General features: G+C 38.6%; 1 protein-coding gene across 4 annotated transcripts in view; it reads left to right on the forward strand.

Moving 5' to 3' along the window:
• prex1 (phosphatidylinositol-3,4,5-trisphosphate-dependent Rac exchange factor 1) overlaps positions 1-20,470 on the forward strand; it is an 87,875-nt gene that overhangs the window by 20,966 nt on the left and 46,439 nt on the right. For all 4 annotated transcript variants that reach the window (XM_061800828.1, XM_061800807.1, XM_061800814.1 and 1 more), the window contains exons 2-9: positions 333-398; positions 572-694; positions 6,961-7,065; positions 12,143-12,244; positions 12,446-12,607; positions 16,571-16,704; positions 16,952-17,067; positions 18,994-19,143. In XM_061800828.1, coding sequence (XP_061656812.1) covers positions 333-398; positions 572-694; positions 6,961-7,065; positions 12,143-12,244; positions 12,446-12,607; positions 16,571-16,704; positions 16,952-17,067; positions 18,994-19,143 — 958 coding nt within the window. The remainder of the gene's footprint in view (positions 1-332; positions 399-571; positions 695-6,960; positions 7,066-12,142; positions 12,245-12,445; positions 12,608-16,570; positions 16,705-16,951; positions 17,068-18,993; positions 19,144-20,470) is intronic.

Raw genomic sequence — 20,470 nt, forward strand, 5'->3', positions numbered from 1 at the left:
CTTCAGACATTAGAAATTCAAATAAAATTCAGGTGCAGTAAACAAAACCACTTGTTTAATATTTTTTTCTCTTGATGGAGCCATGTAAAATGAGAGAATTTTGATGCTCTGTGGCTTTATGTTTTTCGAAGACAAAATTTCCTCTTGAAGGGGTGCGTCTATCTCGTTCCAAATTGGCAGCAGTTGCTTTCACAATTCGTAGTAATCAGCGAAAACAACCAAGACTTCTATTTACAAATGGCAGACACGCAAAACAAGGTTAGACCTTTTTCATGGCTGCATTTTGCTTTCGATGTAATGTACTATATTTTGTTTTTTTCCCCCCTCCACAGGCATTTTTGCACAGAATCAGTCAAACAGCAGATGACCAACAATGTCTCTCACCTGAACACGTTAAGGTAGGACTGACATTTTAAACAAGTGAATCTGAGTTGTCTTTTAGCCTGAATTATTTTTCCTGTTATACGTCTCTGCCCCTCATCTCGATCCATCTGCTGGTCACGTCTTTCCTTTTCCTTTATCTCCCACTTCCTTTCTATCCTCTGCGTTTAAATCACCCCACTGTTTCTAGATTCTGTTTTCCAACATTGAGGACATCCTGGAATTGCACAAAGAGGTGTTGTACTCTCTGGAAGCAATCCTGCAGCCCGAACCCCAGCCTCATCATGCACTGGGACACGTGTTTCTCCAGTTTGTAAGTCTCATGAACAATCAAGTCCCACCACACAAACGGCAACCGCAGGCACATCCAAAACACGTACAGTACACTTTCCACCCGTAACCACAAATGTATGGAAAACACAGTAACTGAAATTCTAATGTTGTAGAGAACACCCTCCCCTCGAACCCCCTACTCACTGAAACACACAAACATGTCTGTCTTCATTTCCCCCAAAAAGCATTGGTCCTCCCCTAAATCGTTTTCTATCTCACTCTTTAGTCACTCGGCATGTTTGCATGCAACAGAGTTGAGCTAGCAACATGGTTCGATTAGTCCAGAGAGAAAACTACCCCACGTCTTCGTCTGTCAGCGTTGTACTTGGGCATCTTGGGCTGCTACTTAAGCTGTTTGACTGACTCAAGTCTTCCCCTGAAAGCATCCACACTTCGGACTGTACACTGTACACACAATATGCATTTCCAATCGAATATTCTGGGCGTAGCACTTTTCAAACTAAGGTACTTGGCTAATAAATAATTGTTTAATTATATAAAGTAGAGTAAATTCTACACCACTAAAACCTGCACAGTTAACAAAAAATATTACTCGTGTACGTTAAACCATACTCTGACCAAATTCTCTCTAGAAAAACATATTTTTTTTTATGTCTTTCCAATGACTTTTATTCATCTTTATATAGTTTTACCAAAGTATTAGTCTATTGGTGTCGTAGACCTTTAAAGTTGGACCAACCGATTCTGTAGTGTCATATAAACATCTTAGTGTCTTCTTGGCTCTTTTATTGTAAACATTCCAACCATCCATCCTGCTTTTCACCCCACCCACCAGTACCATCGCTCCCCTCTGTTTGAACTCGTATGGCCTCTGGCGACAAACAAAGAAGGGTCTGTGTCCAGAAAGGAAGAGCTGCTGTGTCAGTCTGCAAGGGGACAATGTCTTTCTGCTGGTCCCACTCCATCTCCATCTCACCCTGGCTCACTTTCTCTTGCTTTGACCAACTATTTTCAAGTCAACTTTCACTGACGCCTTTGAGTGTCTCAGCAGGTTATTGTGCCATGGTCTACTACAGTGACAGTGGAACTTTAAACCACTTTTTTTTTTTTAAATGATGGATTTATAACTGCCCTGTGTACTGCATATAAGAATTTAGCTCTGATAAATCTGTTGAGAAATGTGCAATTAGAACGCCTGAAGTACAGTAAGCAAGAATGGAACTGTAGTACAGTATATGTTTCGACTCTTAAAGGACATTAACAGGAGTGTGATACAGTAGCTTTAGGGTGTTGGGTTACTTTGTACACTGGGTGTGGCATTTTTTTCACAGTATCTATGTGACTCAACCCCCCCCCCCCCCACACACACACACACACACACACAACAGCACAACACTCTTCTGGGGAAAACGAATTTCATTGACAAGTCTTGTCTCCACCAAGCAGTACAGTTTGTTACTCTACATTCTGGTCTCGCTCATTAATACTTGATCAAAGAACCTTTTCCAACAATATTCCATTAATAATGTGACACTCTATCATGCCAATGAGATGGTATGTAATTTTGACAATTGATGAAAAAATGGTGATGAAAAAATTGAAATACACTATATATATTCTATTTAAATGTGCTATACCACAGGTGTCAAACTCAAGGCCCGGGGGCCAGATCCAGCCCATCTCGTGATTTAATGTGGCCCGTGAAGGGAAATCTTGTGTGTCAACTTCCACGATTCTTGTGAAAATTTATACAAAATTTCAAATTGTCATGTATCCTAAGTGATAATGTTGAAGTATTACAGGCTTTTGTTGTTACCAAACATAAACAATGGTTGAAAAACCTACTATCCTTGAAAACTGATTCCAAAATTAGTTCATAAATTACATTCGTAACCAAGATGAGGCGATTTACAAAGTTTTATGGCGTCACAGTCTTAATGACCCTCTTGATAGAAACCGTAACTAAAATGTGGCCTGCGACAGAAATGAGGTTCACACCCCTGCCCTAAACAGTTTACCGACCCGGGGAGCATATTAGCACAATATCAGGGAATTGTTATGTCATGCTCTGATGCATTAGTGTCAAGTGTTGTGAATTCTGTTCTTTTTTGACACTTTGGTTCTGCAAAAGTACATCTCACCAGTCACACGTTTTCGGGATCCATTCTGCTGAACCACATCTTCTCTATAGTGATATTACTCAAGCAACTCGGTAATTCCTTGCTGTATAAAGTCACTTTCATTGCAAGTGTCTTTTAATAACTCCTTCAATTGGCTCATCGTTTGAAAGCGTCACAGTCGCACATGTGGACGAGACGTCAAAGCTGTTCCGTCTGTCAGGGCGGAAAATTGATTATGGGACTCTTTTTTTTCCATCACAGTGTGGTTAGACTGGGCCACAGAGAGGTCAGACTGTGGATGCGCAAGTACAGGGTTAAAAAAAATGTTAGGAAAGAAGACGTGCTGTTTTTTTTTAGAGACACTCAATAACTTTAAACCCAATGTCACCATTTCTATCACAATTAAATACTAAAGATGTTTTCCAAAATAACATTGCAACTATGTTCACAGAAAAATAAATATGCACTATTTCATATTATCCAAGTCAGGTTATGGTATTTAGTGTTTAAGATCATTTTAGAAAGTTGAAAAGTAGATTCGTATTTTAAATCACTCACAGTTTAAATATCTTGCACCAGACAAACCGAACATTGCACTTTCTAAATGTAATAATGTGATTGTTCTTGTTGACAATAAAAACACATTTTGTTAGAACTGTCACATCATAATGTTGGCATATATGAAATTACATTGATTTCATGACCATTCTGCAAAAATGTTCCCTGCAAATGTTGCTACAAGTGTAACTAATGTTACAAAACCAAATATCCGTCAGGGATGTATAAAACATTCTGATTCGAATCACATTACACACAGACAGTTTAACTTGATTTCATGATTGCTAAGTAGAAGGATATAAATCTTTAAGTCTAGTATTTACTTTTTTCCCTTTTTACTGATAAGCACATTTGAATGTTCTGTATAAATTACAGTAAGTAAAACATAAGCAACATTGTTTAAATCGGTTATTGAAAGAAGTTATAAATATTCACTCCTTAAATTAACATTTTTATTACTAACTGTAAAATATTTTGAGCAACATGATTTAGTGAGACTTTCCCTAAATAGCATGATCACAGAGAATGTGCGTGTGATGACGCGTGGCACAGTGTTTGTTTTGTTCTTTGGAGATATGGAGCTTCCCTACAAGCTCCCCCTTTGTTGCTGCGTATCTATTACACTTCCCTTTGCAGCCCATGACCTTTGCCACCTTCAGCACTGATACATAGCTTTCAGCCAATTGGTCGGCCCCGTCTGGCACCCTCCGGGCCATAGCCCTTGAACTCAGGCAGAGGTCACAACCATGACTGGGATTTGATTAACCTCCCACATTGTTCCATACGACGAACTGCCAACCATGGCCAGTTTTTACTATTCCAAGGCTGAACGTTTCATTGAAGAAGCATCTTTATCAACACAAGGATAGATGCTACGAGTTAAGTTTCTTCAAATACTAGTTTTCTTAGAGTTCTTAAGAAAGAAGTACTTAAGAAATCCCACTTGAAGACTCTGCTCTTTGATTTACTCCAACCTTCCAAAGTAAAAAAAAAAAAAAAAAAGTAAATGCATGTTGGATGAGAAATCAGAGGTGTCAATATTTGCTCAATCTGGGCGTCTCTTCCACGAGTCCACCAACACTCACGTCATTATACGTTCTGAACTACAGCCATTATGCTTTCACTTCTCAGAGCGTGACACAAACCTCTCATCTTGCCTTAGGAATAACATTACGTTGAAAGATAATTTAAATAAAGCTTTACTTATATCAAAGAGTCATGAAGCTTTTCTGGGCACAAGTGGTGTTTTTCACCATCGAGCCGATATTTAAGTTTAACCCAGTGAATAGATGAACACTACTTTGCGTGTACTTGACGTGACTTGTTGACATCCAAGGACAGGAAATACTTTAGGTTTGGGCTTTGGTCATAAGCGTACATTGACTGCAAAGGCAATACAAATGAAGATTGGGGATTGAAGAATCTCCCAATTTATTTGGTCAATTCTCCTTATCTCCCTTTAGAAATGTGCATGATTTTTTTTTTGTTTTATTTTGTCCTTTGCTAAAGCTGTAGTCAAACACATTACAGGTGGCCCGCTAAAATCTAAAACGATCTTTTCCAATACAGGTCAACCTCATATTTTTTTGGATTTTTAAAACAAAATTCCTCTAATGGAAACAATCCATGAGCGGAGAGGTGTCAAACAAATATTTTGTCGAGGGCCACATTGTCATTTCTATTTTCTTCAGAGGACCGTTATGACAGGGAAAGCAAACCTCATCATATTATTATTGTTCATTACATATGACAGTTTAGAATTTTGTTCAGATTTTAGCAAGAAGCATGGAGGTTTATGCACATGATTTCCTTTTGCAGGCCACATAAAATGACGCGGTGTGCCACATCTGGCCCTCGGGCCTTAAGTTTGACATCTCAGGATTAGCGAAATCAATCCAGGCAAATTTCAAGTAATATTTTATGATGATATGCGGGTGTCATATAAGTGTAAAAACAAGTGACGCTGACGGTGGAACTGGATAGTCGTACTAAATAAAAGTTAAAGAGTCCTGAACAAATATTTCAAAAGTTGAATGATTGAAAGGAACTGCAAAACTCATATTATCACTCTAACACACTGCACGCTGTTTGGTTCGCCAAAAAAAAAAAAAAAAAAAAAAAAAAACAAGAAAAAGATTCGACCGGAACCAAACCTTTCACACGATCAGAACTGAGTTTTCATATTGATATAGTTAAGCGATCCAGTAGCAATTGCAGGACATAAACATCTTCCTATTGCGTTCTGTGGAATTTTCAATTCTTTGTCAAATTTGTCAGCATTTTATATTGGAGACAGAAGTCGGGAGCCTGTTGAAGCATGCCCAAAAGTGATAGTTTGCAAGTTATTTATTTTATTTTTGTAATCTTCAGCGTGTTTGTCAACCAAATGTGAAATAGTAACCGAAGTTCATTGCACAGTGCAATTGAGGCTATCCGTTCTTATACTCACACTATCACACTTGCCACGCTTTTTCCTGAGGTAATTTACAAATGTGTTTTCTATCGTCCTGCCAAATGCAATTTTTTTTTTCCTCCAAATGATTTGTTACCTCCCTCGAGTTATGGGGATGAAACAGAGTAGGCGTTCTATAAAAAAGCATTTTGCTTTGTTCGCATTTCTCTGCTGCATCTGCAGGTCGACAATTTTATATTAAAAAAAGTATAGAAATAGACACAATGAACTGCTATAGTTCAATGAAATTGAGTCATAAATTAATAATAAGTTTTTCTGAAGGCGCTTTCAAAGACTTTTCTTGTGAGGAGGTCGAAATGCCGAGTCACTGGTAGGATTTGTTTGCCTAATGGCCTTCCTGACACAACCCACCCATTTTTTTTTTCATCCCTAGCAGTGGCTTGAAACTGGGGCACTTGCTGGGAATCAAACCTGCACCACCTGTGTGAAAGACAGCAGCATGTACCAACAGCACTACCAGTGCATATTTCTAAATTTCCCCAGAATTTTGGTAATACTCCCAATGGTATGATCCATGGGCATAGTTCCAATATTTTCTTTTCAGCTGTCTTAATGTCCCAATGCTTGCTCGTGTTATCTATTTGAGGTCCATGTGTCAGAAACGTGCCAATTAAGGCAGACAGCAAAATTAAAGCATTTTTATTACCCAGCACGTCCCTTACAAACCTCATTCCTGAGCCCATTTCAAATGCACATTCTCAACTGTAACCCCCACCTTATACAGTAAATTGTTTCTCATTCCAACGATTGTAGCAAACTGTAGGGACATAATAAGGGCTGACAACAGAAGGAAGACACACTTCAGGGTCAAATAAGGACTTGGTGGCGTCTATGCATTGTCTGTGCAATGCTAGCGATGTGAATAATGTATAACAAATTACTATAGTTCCACAGTCTCATGTATCACATTACACATGAAGAACAGGACATCAATAGAAGTTTGTCAAAGATAGCTACTACTACTACTACTACTTTAGTGTCGTGTTCTTCAAGTACAAGCGTCACAATTTAACAAAGTAGGTGTCGCAGACATTCGCAGTACGCTCAACGCGGCATTAACCACCAGGAAAACGACAGTACACTATAAACTCTGTCATCCCTTTTGTTGTTTTTTTGTGTTCTTTTGTTTGGCAGAGGGAGAGTTTCTCTGTATACGGCGAGTACTGTAGCAACCACGAGAAGGCTTTGCGACTCCTAATGGAGCTAAACAAGATACCCCACATCAGGACCTTCCTCCTGGTAAGGAAAAGCTTTTGCATAGTGCACCATGTTATCAAGCTTTATTTAATAGGATTTTTTGGGGAGAAAACAGGAATTTTACTAGTAATAGTTTATTAGTAGTTTTCACTTATGCCAAGTACAAACCTTTTTACCTGCCTCTGTAGGTACTGTTTTCAAAAATCTTTGTGGAAAACTGTGGAGAACACATTTCTGTCTTCTGAACACAATCCTTTTTCCAGTTATACTTACGCCCTGTCAATTTCACTTATCTTTATGTATACCTTTGAGGAGGATCATGTTCCCTAATGGTGTTGTCCATTCCTTTGACCTCATTTGTTTCCACCTACTGCCGTCGCCATCCGTCTCTCCAAATTTCCCTGTGATATATTTCTTCTGTCATCTCCTTCCTCCTCTTTTTCCTTTCATTACGTCAAATCCATTTCCATGTTTTAACACTTACATAAAGAGGCCAAGACCATAACAGGGTCATAGAGGTTCTTGCTCCCCGGACAGGATGCAAGTGCCATCAAGGTCACTTTTGTGTGACGCTCTTGTAGTGTTTCCGCTGCCAGCTGTTTCCATGTTTTGACACCCCAAACGCTGGGCTCCAGACAATAAGCTTAAAGTGGTGACAAGGGTTTGCTGAGGAAATTTTCTGCAGACTCTGTGGGGATGAGGAGCTAGAGAGCGGGTTCGGGGGTCAGCCAGCTGTGTAGTGCTGCCAGCCTTGATGGGATTGGTAGAAACATCCGATGTACAGGAGTTGGTGCCAGATGTTTGGGGCCGTGGCTTTTTCCTGACCCGTCTATTTGGAAACAGTGGGATCAAAGTGGCAATGTCAGCGTTGTCTTTGTTGTGGCTAACTGATCCTCCACTTGTATTTCCAAAATAATTTCACATCGACTCTTTGTTGACCTAACATATTGATTGATTCATTATCAGAAACTGCAGTAAAATGAAAACATCGACAATGACAATATAGTTGCATAGTTACAACAGTCAAATTTGTAACACAATTCTCGATACAAAAAAAGACAAAGTTGAATTCTGCTTCAGTTATATAATTTGGAATTTTCAACAAATATGTCCGTGTAACGAAATTGATTTTGACCATTTTAACACTAATTGCATCATACAAACAAGGAAGCTTCGAGAATTGAATGTAAAGATAAAAAAGGAAGTGTTAATTACTTTTAGAGAGAAGGAGAGAATTAAAAAAAAGGAGGTCAGAATGAAGAACTGTGGAAGATCTGGGCGAGTTCTTGTTTTAGGTTTGCAGATTATAAACAAGTAGAAAGAAAAGAGTTAGGTTCTGAGCTTGACTGTATTTTGAAAATGGGGGGTTTGAGAGAGAGATATTCAAGGGATTCTGCACTCTGTTTTGAAGGCATTTCTTTCTTTCTGCAAATGCTCCAAAAGTGCCAGTTTAATTCAGTTTAATTCAGTTCAATTCTAATTATATGTACAGTATGGTGCCAATTTATATATTTAAAGGATATTTCCAGACAGAGTAGACCATGGTCCAAATACAGTATATAAAAGAGACTCAAAGAACTTATATGAACAAGTACGATGAGGAAGTGAAATGAAAACTGTTGAACACAACCAAGACTGTGGGTTGGGCAGCCATCTGCCTTGACCAATTGGGTTGAGAGACCAAGAACAGTGGATGAGTATGGAACAATATAAATGTGATCGCGATATTAATTGTAGTACAGTGGAACCTTTAAGGTTAGCACTGGTTGATTTCCAGTTTTAAGTTTTAGTCTATTTCTTCCAGACGAAATAATGGAAGTAGAACTAATCAATTTCAGACTTTTGATGGTAGACTTATAAATGGCGACCCAATTTGGCATATTGCATTGACATTTGTAGAAGTACAACAATTAATTGATTCATTGATTCAATTCAATCAATTGATTCGCAATGAATCTAGTTTCGAATCCGTCCGTAAACGGTTTTGGTACTCTGTCAATTGTTTGGAGACATTGACATAAAATTGTCCAAATGCTCTGACTTCAGTAATTCACCGATTTTTGCAGTGGTTCATGAAAGCTGGAAGACGTTCGTCAACATCTTTTACTTTGGTAAATAATGATCGACATAGTCATTTCTGTTATTGTTCAATGCAATAACTGAATCATAATTAGTTAATGGGAACATAATAGTTTAATGTACTTGAAAAATAATCACTATTCACAGCAGTTATAGGAATAACCTTTAACAGACGTAGTTGAACCTGAAGCAACCTCAAAAGTGTCAAAAATAGTAACCTGTCCCTCACATTAATCACTTTCAAAGAGGTTGCCGAGTTCATCCGTCTCTCTTGAGTGACATTTATGAATTGTTCTCGTATGTTTTATTTTTATTTTTTTTAATTGTTGCAATCAAGTTCAATGCAAAATAAATGTTTATCCGATTGTTCAAACAGTAATGGACTTTTCGATAGATGTTTAATAGCTTCAGTGTGTAGAGAGGTGTGTACCACTTTTATCCCGGTTTTGGTGTCTTTGGTTATAATCACACCTTTCCCATTTGGCCACATTTTGTGGTGACATCACAAAACAAAAATATGCAAGTGTAATGCAATTAGTAAAAAAAAAAAAAAACAAATCTAAAACAATATTATGGATATGAGCAGAGATGCTTTCAAAAAGAGAGCTGTGCCGTGCATAATGGGAAACCCTCAAGGAGTGGAGGCCTGTGGCAGGATAACAAAGAGATGATTCAGGACAAGCCTGAGCCAGCCTTAACTATAAGCTTTGACAAAATGGAAGGTTTTCCATCTGCTCTTAAATATAGAGAGGGTGTCTGCCCACCAGACTGAATTTGGGAGAATCTAAAAGATGGTTCCACAGGAGAGGAACCTTTTTACTGAGATTCCTGGAACCATAAGTTGACCCGGTCTTTGGGAACACAAAAGGCTCAATGGAATCACCTTAACTTTGCTTACAGTATTCTATTCTGATTGTTAAAATGCTTTGCGTGCATGGCTTTTTGTCGTTTTCTCACCCACTCAAATCGTACTGACACTATATCCGTAACAGGAGGTTCTGAAGCGATAGCATCGGTACCTATTGAACTGATTTTGAGATGGCTCCTTCTGGTGAATGATGAGTCTTGAGAGTTTCAACATTATAATTTAACACATGACAATGTTGTGCTCCAGCTCAAAATTTTGGCAGAAGCAGACCCCGAAAGCGCAAAATGAAACTGAGAATTTCAGATAAAATCATAGTGACAGCATGTTGGGGTTTACTGTAGTTTACAACTGAGGTTCACGAGAACTCCAGTAATGAGTTCAATGATCAGATAATGGGTTTAAAATCAGTAGCAGGATCCACCCTTACCACCCCACGTTATGCGTCAAACGTGTAAAAAAAAAAAAACAAAACAAAACAAAAAAAACATTGTGTAACAAGAGTTGCGTGACACAAATTCCATTTCATTGATAACGAAACATTTGTCTCACATTGACATGATTTTTAGGGAGAGCATAACTAGTGCTGTATAAACATGTAACAATTTGTGTATAAAAAAGATATTCAGAAAATGTGGGACACCCCCGGCTTTGCTTCCCGACGAGCACGGATTGCAGTCCTGCAGCTGGAGATGTTGCACATTCTCGACTGCTGCAGCACGTTGTCCGGGATTGAAATGCAAACAATTGTCGGAGGCCACTGCTTCATGAACAGAACAAAAATAAACTAACAAGCAAACGTGTGGGGAAAATTAAAAAAAAAAAAAAACTCAGTCAAAGCACTTTAGTCAAATGCAAACAAAAATGTGGATAATTAACACAAGATTTTTGTTGATCAAAAGACAATTCGTGCCACACCCCTGACAAAAGAAAACCTTGAGCTATTTTATTTGTTTCAAATAACCTTGACTGAATATATTTACGTGAGATAATACAGGAGAATATACACATAGCACTCTGAAGTTAACAGTATTTTTCAAGTACTACTCATCTTTTAGTGCATTGTGGTGAGTGGACAATCACTATATTACATATACATTGATTGTTACGTTGCATATTCTTTCTACCATATTGAAATTTCCGATTTACCATTTTTCTGGAATGCAGCTTCAGCTCCACGTTGTCCGTGTGCCTCCCCTACAAACAGCCTTACAGTGTGCATCCAGGAGATGCTGAAATATATTGAGTTGTCAAGAAGTAAAGGCAATATACACATCCCAGATTCGGACCAAAGAGATAGTCCTTTTGGAATAATGGTTTGATTCCAGAGCATCCTCCACTGAGAACAAAATGTTGACTTGATGTAGATTCATACTCAATGAAAGTAAAGATGTAAGAATACACAGTGATCCAAATTCAGCAAATTTACCCTTTTTACTGTACAATGAGGCTCAATACTGTAGTAGTATGGCCACTGTAATACAGTACAGTGGTACATTGACTCATTTCATAATTATGATTTGATGAGGTTCTGTTTTGCAACCCAAAATTAGTTAATGGAGTTACAAAGGTAGTCAGGGGGGGTCATGGTCCCCGATGCATTTGAAGATATTTATTGAATTGCATGAACAGTCAAATACGCAATGGCAGAATGTGAACACTCACAAGGATCTACAGCAGACCAAAACTCATGGCTAGATGCCCACACATAGACTAACCAACTTTAAAACTTTATATTCTGTTTTGGTTTTATATACTAAAGTGCTACTGTATTTTTAAATTGTATTAAAAACACATTGGGGTTTTTTTTGTGTGTGGCTGGAAAGGATTAATGGCATTTCAATTCATTTGAGTGAGGAACAATTTTTGGGGATGTTCAGTTAAATTGAGTTTAGTGCTTGCTCCTGGAACAATTAAATGCATAAGTCAAGGTAACTCTGTGATGCACAAGCAAGGCTTCTTCCTTGGCTCATCCCAAAATCCCAAGATGCTTTCTCAACAACTTTTCATTACATTTTTACTATTTCTTATTTTGGCCTGAGATCTTTATTTATTTTTTAAGTCTTTCCATTCTGATGTGAATGTGTTTATGATGAGCAAAGTAGCTCTGCTTCATGTCAATTGTACAGTATGTTCATTTGTTTGTATTTTTACATGGATTTGCCTCTTCTTCAGCACTGTATGCTTCTGGGTGGGAAGAAGAGCACAGATATTCCCTTGGAGGGCTACCTTCTCACTCCCATCCAGAGGATCTGCAAGTACCCTCTACTACTCAAAGTAAGAAGTCACTAACACAACTATTATAATGTTAACTTTAATCTGGTAGCTCCCGTATTAAGTTCCTAAGATGTAACTTCAAATAATTGACTTCATGTGCCTTTGTTGAGGTCTGCGATTTCCGAGTGCTCTTGCAGTTTTAAAAGATTCTAAAATGCGCCCTCCAAATTACATTTCGCGTGTCCCGTTTCCCCACCGAAGGAGTTACTGAAGCGGACCCCTAAGAAGCATGCTGACTATCCTGCTGTAGAGGAGGCTCTGCAGGCCATGAAAGCTGTCTGCTCCAACATAAATGAGACTAAGCGGCAGATGGAGAAACTGGAAGCCCTGGAACAGCTGCAGTCCCACATTGAAGGCTGGGAGGTGAGAACAAGGACAGAGTGACAGCAGAGTGAGGCTCGGGTGAAAGCATGACAATCGTAATCAGGTTGGGAAAATATGTGGGGGAAGGGGTGGAAATAGAGAACATTCCCTTGCTATGATTCCTCTGTGAAATATTCTCATTAAAAAAATTCTCACCCCCACTCATTTTCTGACTTCTGTCCATAAAAAGACAGATTTAGCAGGAACTATTACTGCAACATCTGCATTTAAACAATGCCATTCTCGTTTTACCTCCATGGACAAAACAGGCACGGCTGTCACAGTGTTGGTCAACTTAGCCAGGCCCATGCAGTGGGAAAGCAACATAATGAGTGCAGGCTGACCACCAAATGATTCATGAATGATTTTTCTATTTCTTCCTTGAATCTTTTTGTGCCTAGTTGTGTATAAAAGAAGGGAGGCACCATTAGGCTGAGCCATAACACTGAGTTTCCACTGCAACCTTTATAGGTAAAATAAGATACCCATCTTAAAACAGGAGTCTGGAAAAATTATATAGCAGTTTAGTAGTTTCATTTTGAGACAAAGTTTTAATTGACGTAGTATATCATACTTTACGGAGTAGAATTATGCTGGAAAAGATTACACATGTATGTCTGTGTGCTTGTTTGCACTCTTAATGGAGGCTGATAGTAAACCTCTAGTTATGAAAAATGTGGCTCTGGCCAGATTTTTCTTACCACCCTCCACCAATTTTAGAAGAAACTTTATATCAAGATTTGAATGAAAAAGGGGAGGGAGGTGGGTTACTAGATAATAATAAAACAAACAAAAAAAAACATCGGCCACATTACACAGAAACTGTACATACAGTGCATACAAATATAATAAGCATGATGACACTTTTTTTTTTTTTTTTTTTAATCAAAACAACCAAATTCAGTCAGCACGTTTCTCATCTCTCTTAAAGAGTTAATGGCCACCATGACCAACTCCCTGCAGCAGGGGCACGGATGGGGCTTGGGAGCCGAATGAAGGGTCCAGTGCATTTTCACGCCTCTCTCACCCACCACAACAGAGGCCTTGTCTTAGGAGGCACCACAGGGACAATCCACCTACACGGGGTGCCAAGGGGGATGCCAACAGGCATTCTGCCCAATCAGAGGAGATGGAGGATGCTGAGCTCTAGTCCCAGCAGCACTTGGGGGTGGAGGCGTGGTTCTATGAGGGGACCTTTGGAGGAAAGAGAGGCAATAAATAAATAAATAAATAAATAAATCGAAAGGATGGACCCTGAAAGTGGGCCTCACTAGTACATCCCACTGTTTGCTTGCCAAAACCAAACCACCATCTTCAATTTCCCCTCCACAAAAATGTCAAACTTCACCAGAAACAACGGAAAGTTGAAAAAAAAATCATCTTTAATTAGGGTATGTCAATAAATACATCTGCTAAAACACTATAAACCCAGAGAAAAATGGTTGTTCTGATTCCTTTTTCTTTATACTGTACTGTAATACTTTTAGATTTTATAGTAGGCTCTATATTAGTGGAACGTTAGATAAAATGGAAATTTAAAATAAAGACCTCAACACCATTATATCATTTTTGCGTGCGATGTTTATTACACTGCTACTGTTTTCAACAGTCGCACTACTTACCAAAGAGTCTTCATTAAAGATCTCATACAGGCTGACAACAAAATTACTGTATTTTCCGCACTATAAGGCGCACCTTCAATGGATGGCCTATTTTAAAACTTTTTTCATATGTAAGGTGCAAAGATTAGACGCTACAGTAGAGACTGGGTTTAGGTTATGGATCCATTAGATGGAGCTGCGCTAAAGATTTCCATATTGATCCATATATAAGGCGCACCGTCAGCTTTTGAGAAAATTAATGGCTTTTATGTGCGCCTTATAGTGCGGAAAATACAGTACATATATTTGAAAATATTTCGTGCAAGACCAGGCATAATAATGCGCTAGAGAATTTTTTTTTTTTTTACTTTTTACCAAATTACATCAACTTTGCATTGTTTTATATGAATAGTGCAGTGTTTTCAGTCTTTCTACTCAGTTGTCATGAAACATTCATCTCAACATAATTCATCTATGATTTCTAGCATTCACACAGTACTTAAAAAAAAAAAAAAAAAAAGGAAACTGGGAAGATGTCAAACTCTGTCACACAATATGTGGTGTCAGCACACAATAGCATTAAATGGACGATAATCTCATGTTCCAATACAGACATTGTTGTCTTCTTCCTCTGAATATCAGGGTAATACACAGAAAGACACACCCCCCACTGATTCCTATAACACCATTCATCTCACTCTTATATCCTCATTTCAATAAACTCTCTTGAGCCTACTCACCTCCAGCCTTCATGGAAGAGCAATCTTCTCGTACCCAATAAGGTCCTAGATACATTTCACACAAAAGTACACTCGTGCACACACACGTCTTAACTCAGTGGAGTTAACGTGAGTCCAAATCAATTGTGGTCTGATACACAATCCCATGTTTAACCACCCTTCACATTGTGTCAATAAACTTGGGACAGATGACCTTCCATCATACAAAAAAAAAAAAAAAAAATCCCCATACGACTCAATTATGTCTACTTAAAGTGGGACTGACATCCCTATAAACATTCTAAAATAGATATTGTAATGAAAAATACATATAACAGTATTCACTTCAATGTCAGCCGGTGTGGCTGAGTTTCGGCGCCCTGGTGGCATATATGGAGGAGGGAGAGCCGAGCTATGTTGCTTTTAGGGGTATGTTCAAAGTCGCCGCAGTATGCGATGAACACTATCGAGACATTGTTGGCTGGGTGACGCGCACATCGACACATTTCATACGCGGATCTTTTGTTACGTTATGAGAGAGACCGATTACGTGGTCCGCCCCAAAATATATATTTTTTTGGAGCTGTATACACGCCTAACTGTTACTAGGAACCCACGAAGCTCTCATCCTCTGCACCCGTGCAATCCATTTTTCACAACGAACAGGGTCTCTTTCAAACTTATGAAGGGTAATTCCATTCTCCCGAGTGTTCAAGCAATGTCCAGCAATGCAATGAGCCGGCATTTTGGGTAACACGAAGGAACAACACATGGGTGTATTTCGTTCCAGATGATTAAGAGTAGAATGAGCCGTTTTATAGTGAGTAATAAGACCTGACGAGCTTTCAATTTCAGTAGGTCTTGTCTTGTGTAGCATCCTTTGCGGATATTTGTTAGCTTCACATGCAGCGGACCATAGCGAACCCTAAATACCATGAAAATATGCCTCCCAGGGGTTGTGAGAGACATTGGGATCATGTGATTTACCTGTTTGGATGCATAGAAAGTTTTTTTTTTTTTTGGTCCAGATCACAACATCATTCTAACTTCACTTCTTCTTTTGTTCATAAACATGCATTTACATTTCTTGTTTAAAAGTGTACAGTATATTATTGTTAAATGATGATCTTGCTCATGTGTGGAGTGGGAGTGCTTCACTCAGCGTTTTTACATTAAACTCAATTTTGCTTGAAAATGAAAAGATCAGTAATTAAGGCATACTCATTTAAAATACAGCTTAAACATTCATTCAATTACATAACCATTTGCAATGTAATATTTCCTTCAACACATCACTTTTATGTGAGCTGATGCCTTGGTGCATTTATGATGCACCCTGAGTGCAGAATTAAAGGCTTTGTCTCCACCCTCCTCTTAAAATAGAATTTACGTTTCCCATGGGAAAATATATAGCAAGGCAAAGCCCGTCCACTATAATGTTCGATGCTTCCCTTCCATTACGGCTAGTGCCTGGTGACAACGTGAACCATTAAGTGCAGGATGGCCACGATTGTTACAGATCACTAATTTTGGGATTTGTGTTCCATTAAAAATGTTTTTTTTTTTTTTTTTATGTGTCTAATGAAATTTTCTGTTGGCCACAAGGTCATTTCCATTATTTTCAATTTTACTCCTCTTTTTAGGGGACTAACCTGACGGATATCTGCACAGAGTTGCTGCTTCATGGAAATCTCCTAAAGATCTCAGCAGGAAATATTCAAGAGCGAGTCTTTTTCCTGTTTGATAATCTTTTGGTGTACTGTAAGAGGAAGTCCAGGTGAGGAATGGTATTTCAGGAAAATTACAAATGGAGAAGTAATCATAAAGTAATTTAAGACGTTGAAGGGAGGCAAAACGTGAAATTTGAACAAATGTACAATTTTTTTTTTTTCTTTCTCGGAACAGGATATTCATGCTTCATGTTTGTGTTTGTATGAATGTGCAAGTGTTGCAGAGACTGTTTCACTGCCACCAGCGGATGTTTTCCATGCTGAGTGTAACCACAGCGCTGTCTCATTCCCTAGGGTTTCTGGAAAAAAGACCACCAAGAGGACCAAGTCTATCAACGGCCCTCTCTATGTGTTCAGGGGCAGAATCAACACGGAGGTGATGGAGGTGGAAAACGTGGAAGATGGAACAGGTTGGTGTTTACTCAGCAATATTAGGTTTCGAGACTCTCTCTCAGCTTGTGTGCATAACTGTTTCTGTGGTTATTCCATCATGGAAATATCTTTGCATCTGAGCTCGTTAGGAAATCCCTTCTGTAGTACAAGTGATGTACGTCGGCCAAGGCTGAACCATCCAAGTTTGGATGGGAGTAACTTCATAAATACATGCTTCCTCTGTATGCTAATATTCTTTCTTCCCCTTTCTTGTTCCTTTTGATGACATTTTGAAATCCCCCATGTATTCAGTGTCATTCAAAATACAAACTGGCTTAATTCTTGCTAGTGTAACATGATCAAACATAGATCAAAATCAGGCTGGCTGCCTTTATGAGCTTCTTCATTCAGGACAATTCATGTTACGCTGCTTGCTGTTATGCCTCAGGAAGACCAAATAAAACAAATAGCGGTAATACGTTGGCGGCATCTTATCTAGCTTGCTGCGCTGGACAGTAGTGGTTTAATTTATTTAAATCAGAATTAATTTTGTTGCTTTTCAGTTTACAGTTTGATGGATGGTAGCAAATGTAGAACATAATCAAGTGTAATCTTTTATTCTAACCAGCTGACATACCATTCAGAACAGAAATGTGTTCACACTTTGAAATTTGAGCAAAATCCATTTTCCTTAAAAGTTACAGAATAACTGGTCATTTGTGGACTTTATGGATTTGAACAGGCACAGTGGTTGTTGCTGGAAGTGACTAGTCTAAACTTAGACTTTGTCATCAAACACACAAAGCAAACAAATCAAATCAGTATTAGGGTTAGCCAGATCTCTTCATTTGCTTTTGTGGATTATGAATTTGGTCTTTTGAGGATGAACAGATACTGCGACTCTGATACATGTTGACAGTTTTGGGTGCGGTGTCGTCGTTGTGGTGAGTTTCAAACAGGATGTAGCGCACAACTTTATGTGGAATACCACCTATTTGATGTCAAGTTTTCGGTTTAAGGTGTGGCTACGTCGCTGAGGTGCAAAACATACTACCAAAACCTCAGCGTGAAACTCAATTTCTGTTATTGCTGACTGCCAACGCGTCGTTTGTGGGCTGGATGTGGTTCAGTGAGCTTGAGCCGGCATTGCTGTGAATGTCTGTGTTGGTGTAGAAACTGCCTCTTCCTCTCTATCACGTTTCCCCTTTTTTTTTTCCTTCTCCAGTATGATGCCAGATTATTTTGCAATTTCACAACCACAAAGTCAAGAACACCAAAAGCATAACTCACTGAGCATTTAGAAATTGCTGAATTCTTGAATTGTGTACATATCTGGGTTTAATATGGAATGGATAGATCGATGCTTGATTAAGATGAGGGTGTATAATGTAGTTTCAGATGGCACCTGAGTTTTAGCTTTGCAGGTAAAAGTTGAAAAATGTCCACACACACACACAAAAAAAATCCCCCACTATGTGTGCACAAATAACCAGACATTTGCTTCTCCCAATACTACTGGTGTTACTCCCTGAGGGGCTTCAAGTATCACAAGTATATTCGTGATCTTTGGCCGTGAGGTTAATGTAGCCCATTACCAAAGTTCATTCATTATTTTAGAGCTGCTCACCTGCAACTCAGTGGATAACAAAGTTAGAACAGGGTGGATTTTCACTCATCTGACTTAACAAGGGCTGTATAACTAGTTTCTTTTTTGCTCTTAACCTGGTCGATATTTATATCATTTAATATTGTATGAGTTCAAATCTCCCAATGTTTAGTGCCGCTTGTCTGTGAATGAAGTCTCCTATCTTACGTTTCAATAAAAGAAGAGAGCAATATGATTTATGCTATTGTTATTCATTTTTTTTAATGCTGCTTTGGTTTGTTGTCAAAGCACACACATTGTATTTATTTTATCGTTCAATACATTGTTGTTGTTTTTTTTTTTTTTTGTTCCCCTACAGCGGATTATCATAGCAACAACTACACAGTGACCAATGGCTGGAAGATCCACAACACAGCTAAAAACAAGTGGTTTGTCTGTATGGCCAAAACAGCTGAGGATAAGCAGAAGTGGCTGGGTGCCATCTTGAGGGAGCGGGAGCAGAGAGACAGTGAGTCACCATATTTTCTTTTTTTTTATAGCCTTTTTATTGGCAGGGGAGGACACAAGAAATATTCCACAAAATTTCATCTTAGAAAAATATAATTATGGAGAATTGTATTTTTTCAATTTTGTGGGAACAATTTGTGGAGGCCCTTTGCTTTTCCGGCATGATGAGTTTTATGTGGAACAACGAGGCCTATCAAACACCTTGGGGATAAATGACAACTCGACAACACAACACAACACACAACAAAGTAGGGGAGGCCCTCACTCACATTTTGTATATTTAGGTTTATTGGAAAAAAATGCCTACATTCTTGTTATCTGTCATATTTTCCCTCTCTTTGATGCTCACCATCACGCCTAATGTTGCTAAATGGAGCAGTCCTGAAATGTTTCAGGTCCTACCTGGAGGAAAGGAGTTATTTTGTGGATATTAGGGGTGTTTGATTTCATTGAATGGCTTATGGGGTGCCTCAAGGATCAGTTCTTGGACCCCTCGTGTTTAGCCTGTATGTGCTACAGTTGGTTCAAATTCTTCCAAAGTTTAATTTTGACGATCATAGCTATAGGGATGACATACAGTTATATCTAGCAGTGTGTCTAGATTACTGTAGTTCAATTGATGTGTTGTCAATATCTAAAACAGATAACAGCAGAAACATTATCTTTAATTATAGCACAACAAAACTGAGAATTGTTTTTGGATAAAAAGAAAAAAAGAATTGCTGTTAGTAAATACTTGGAGTCACGCTTTAAAAAAACAAAGATCAAGTCTGAAACGTTGGTGTACTGATACATTCCGAGCTGAAATCCAACCGTCATATTAAAGCAAAAATGGCCTTCTAAAAAAAACACATCCAGAGTGAAAGATTGCATGTGCCAAGTAGATCAGGAGAAACTCATCCATGAATTTATCTCAAGTATCTTGACTACTGTAATGGGTCTTCTAACTGGACTCCCCAAAAAGTATGTTAAACAACTACAGCTCATTCAGAATGCTGCTGCACGGGTTCTGATCAGAACAAAAAGGTCAGAGCATCTAACTCCTATTCTTAAGTCTGTCTTCCGGTAAGCTTTGGAATAGATTTTAAAGTCCTGCTACTGGTCTATAAATCACTAAATGGTTTAGGCCCTGAATACATGAACAAAATGCACATGTAATACAAACCCAGTAGAGCTCTGAGATCAACAGATTCGGGTCAGATAGTGGAGAGCATAGTTCAAAGTAAGCTTGGTGCAGCACCATTTAGCTATTATGCTGCACACAAATGGAATAAGTTGCCAACAGTTGTGATGTCAGCCCCAAGTGTGAATGTTTTTCAGGTCCAGTT

This window comes from Syngnathoides biaculeatus, chromosome 2 (assembly GCF_019802595.1).
Source record: "Syngnathoides biaculeatus isolate LvHL_M chromosome 2, ASM1980259v1, whole genome shotgun sequence".
NCBI lineage: Eukaryota > Metazoa > Chordata > Actinopteri > Syngnathiformes > Syngnathidae > Syngnathoides > Syngnathoides biaculeatus.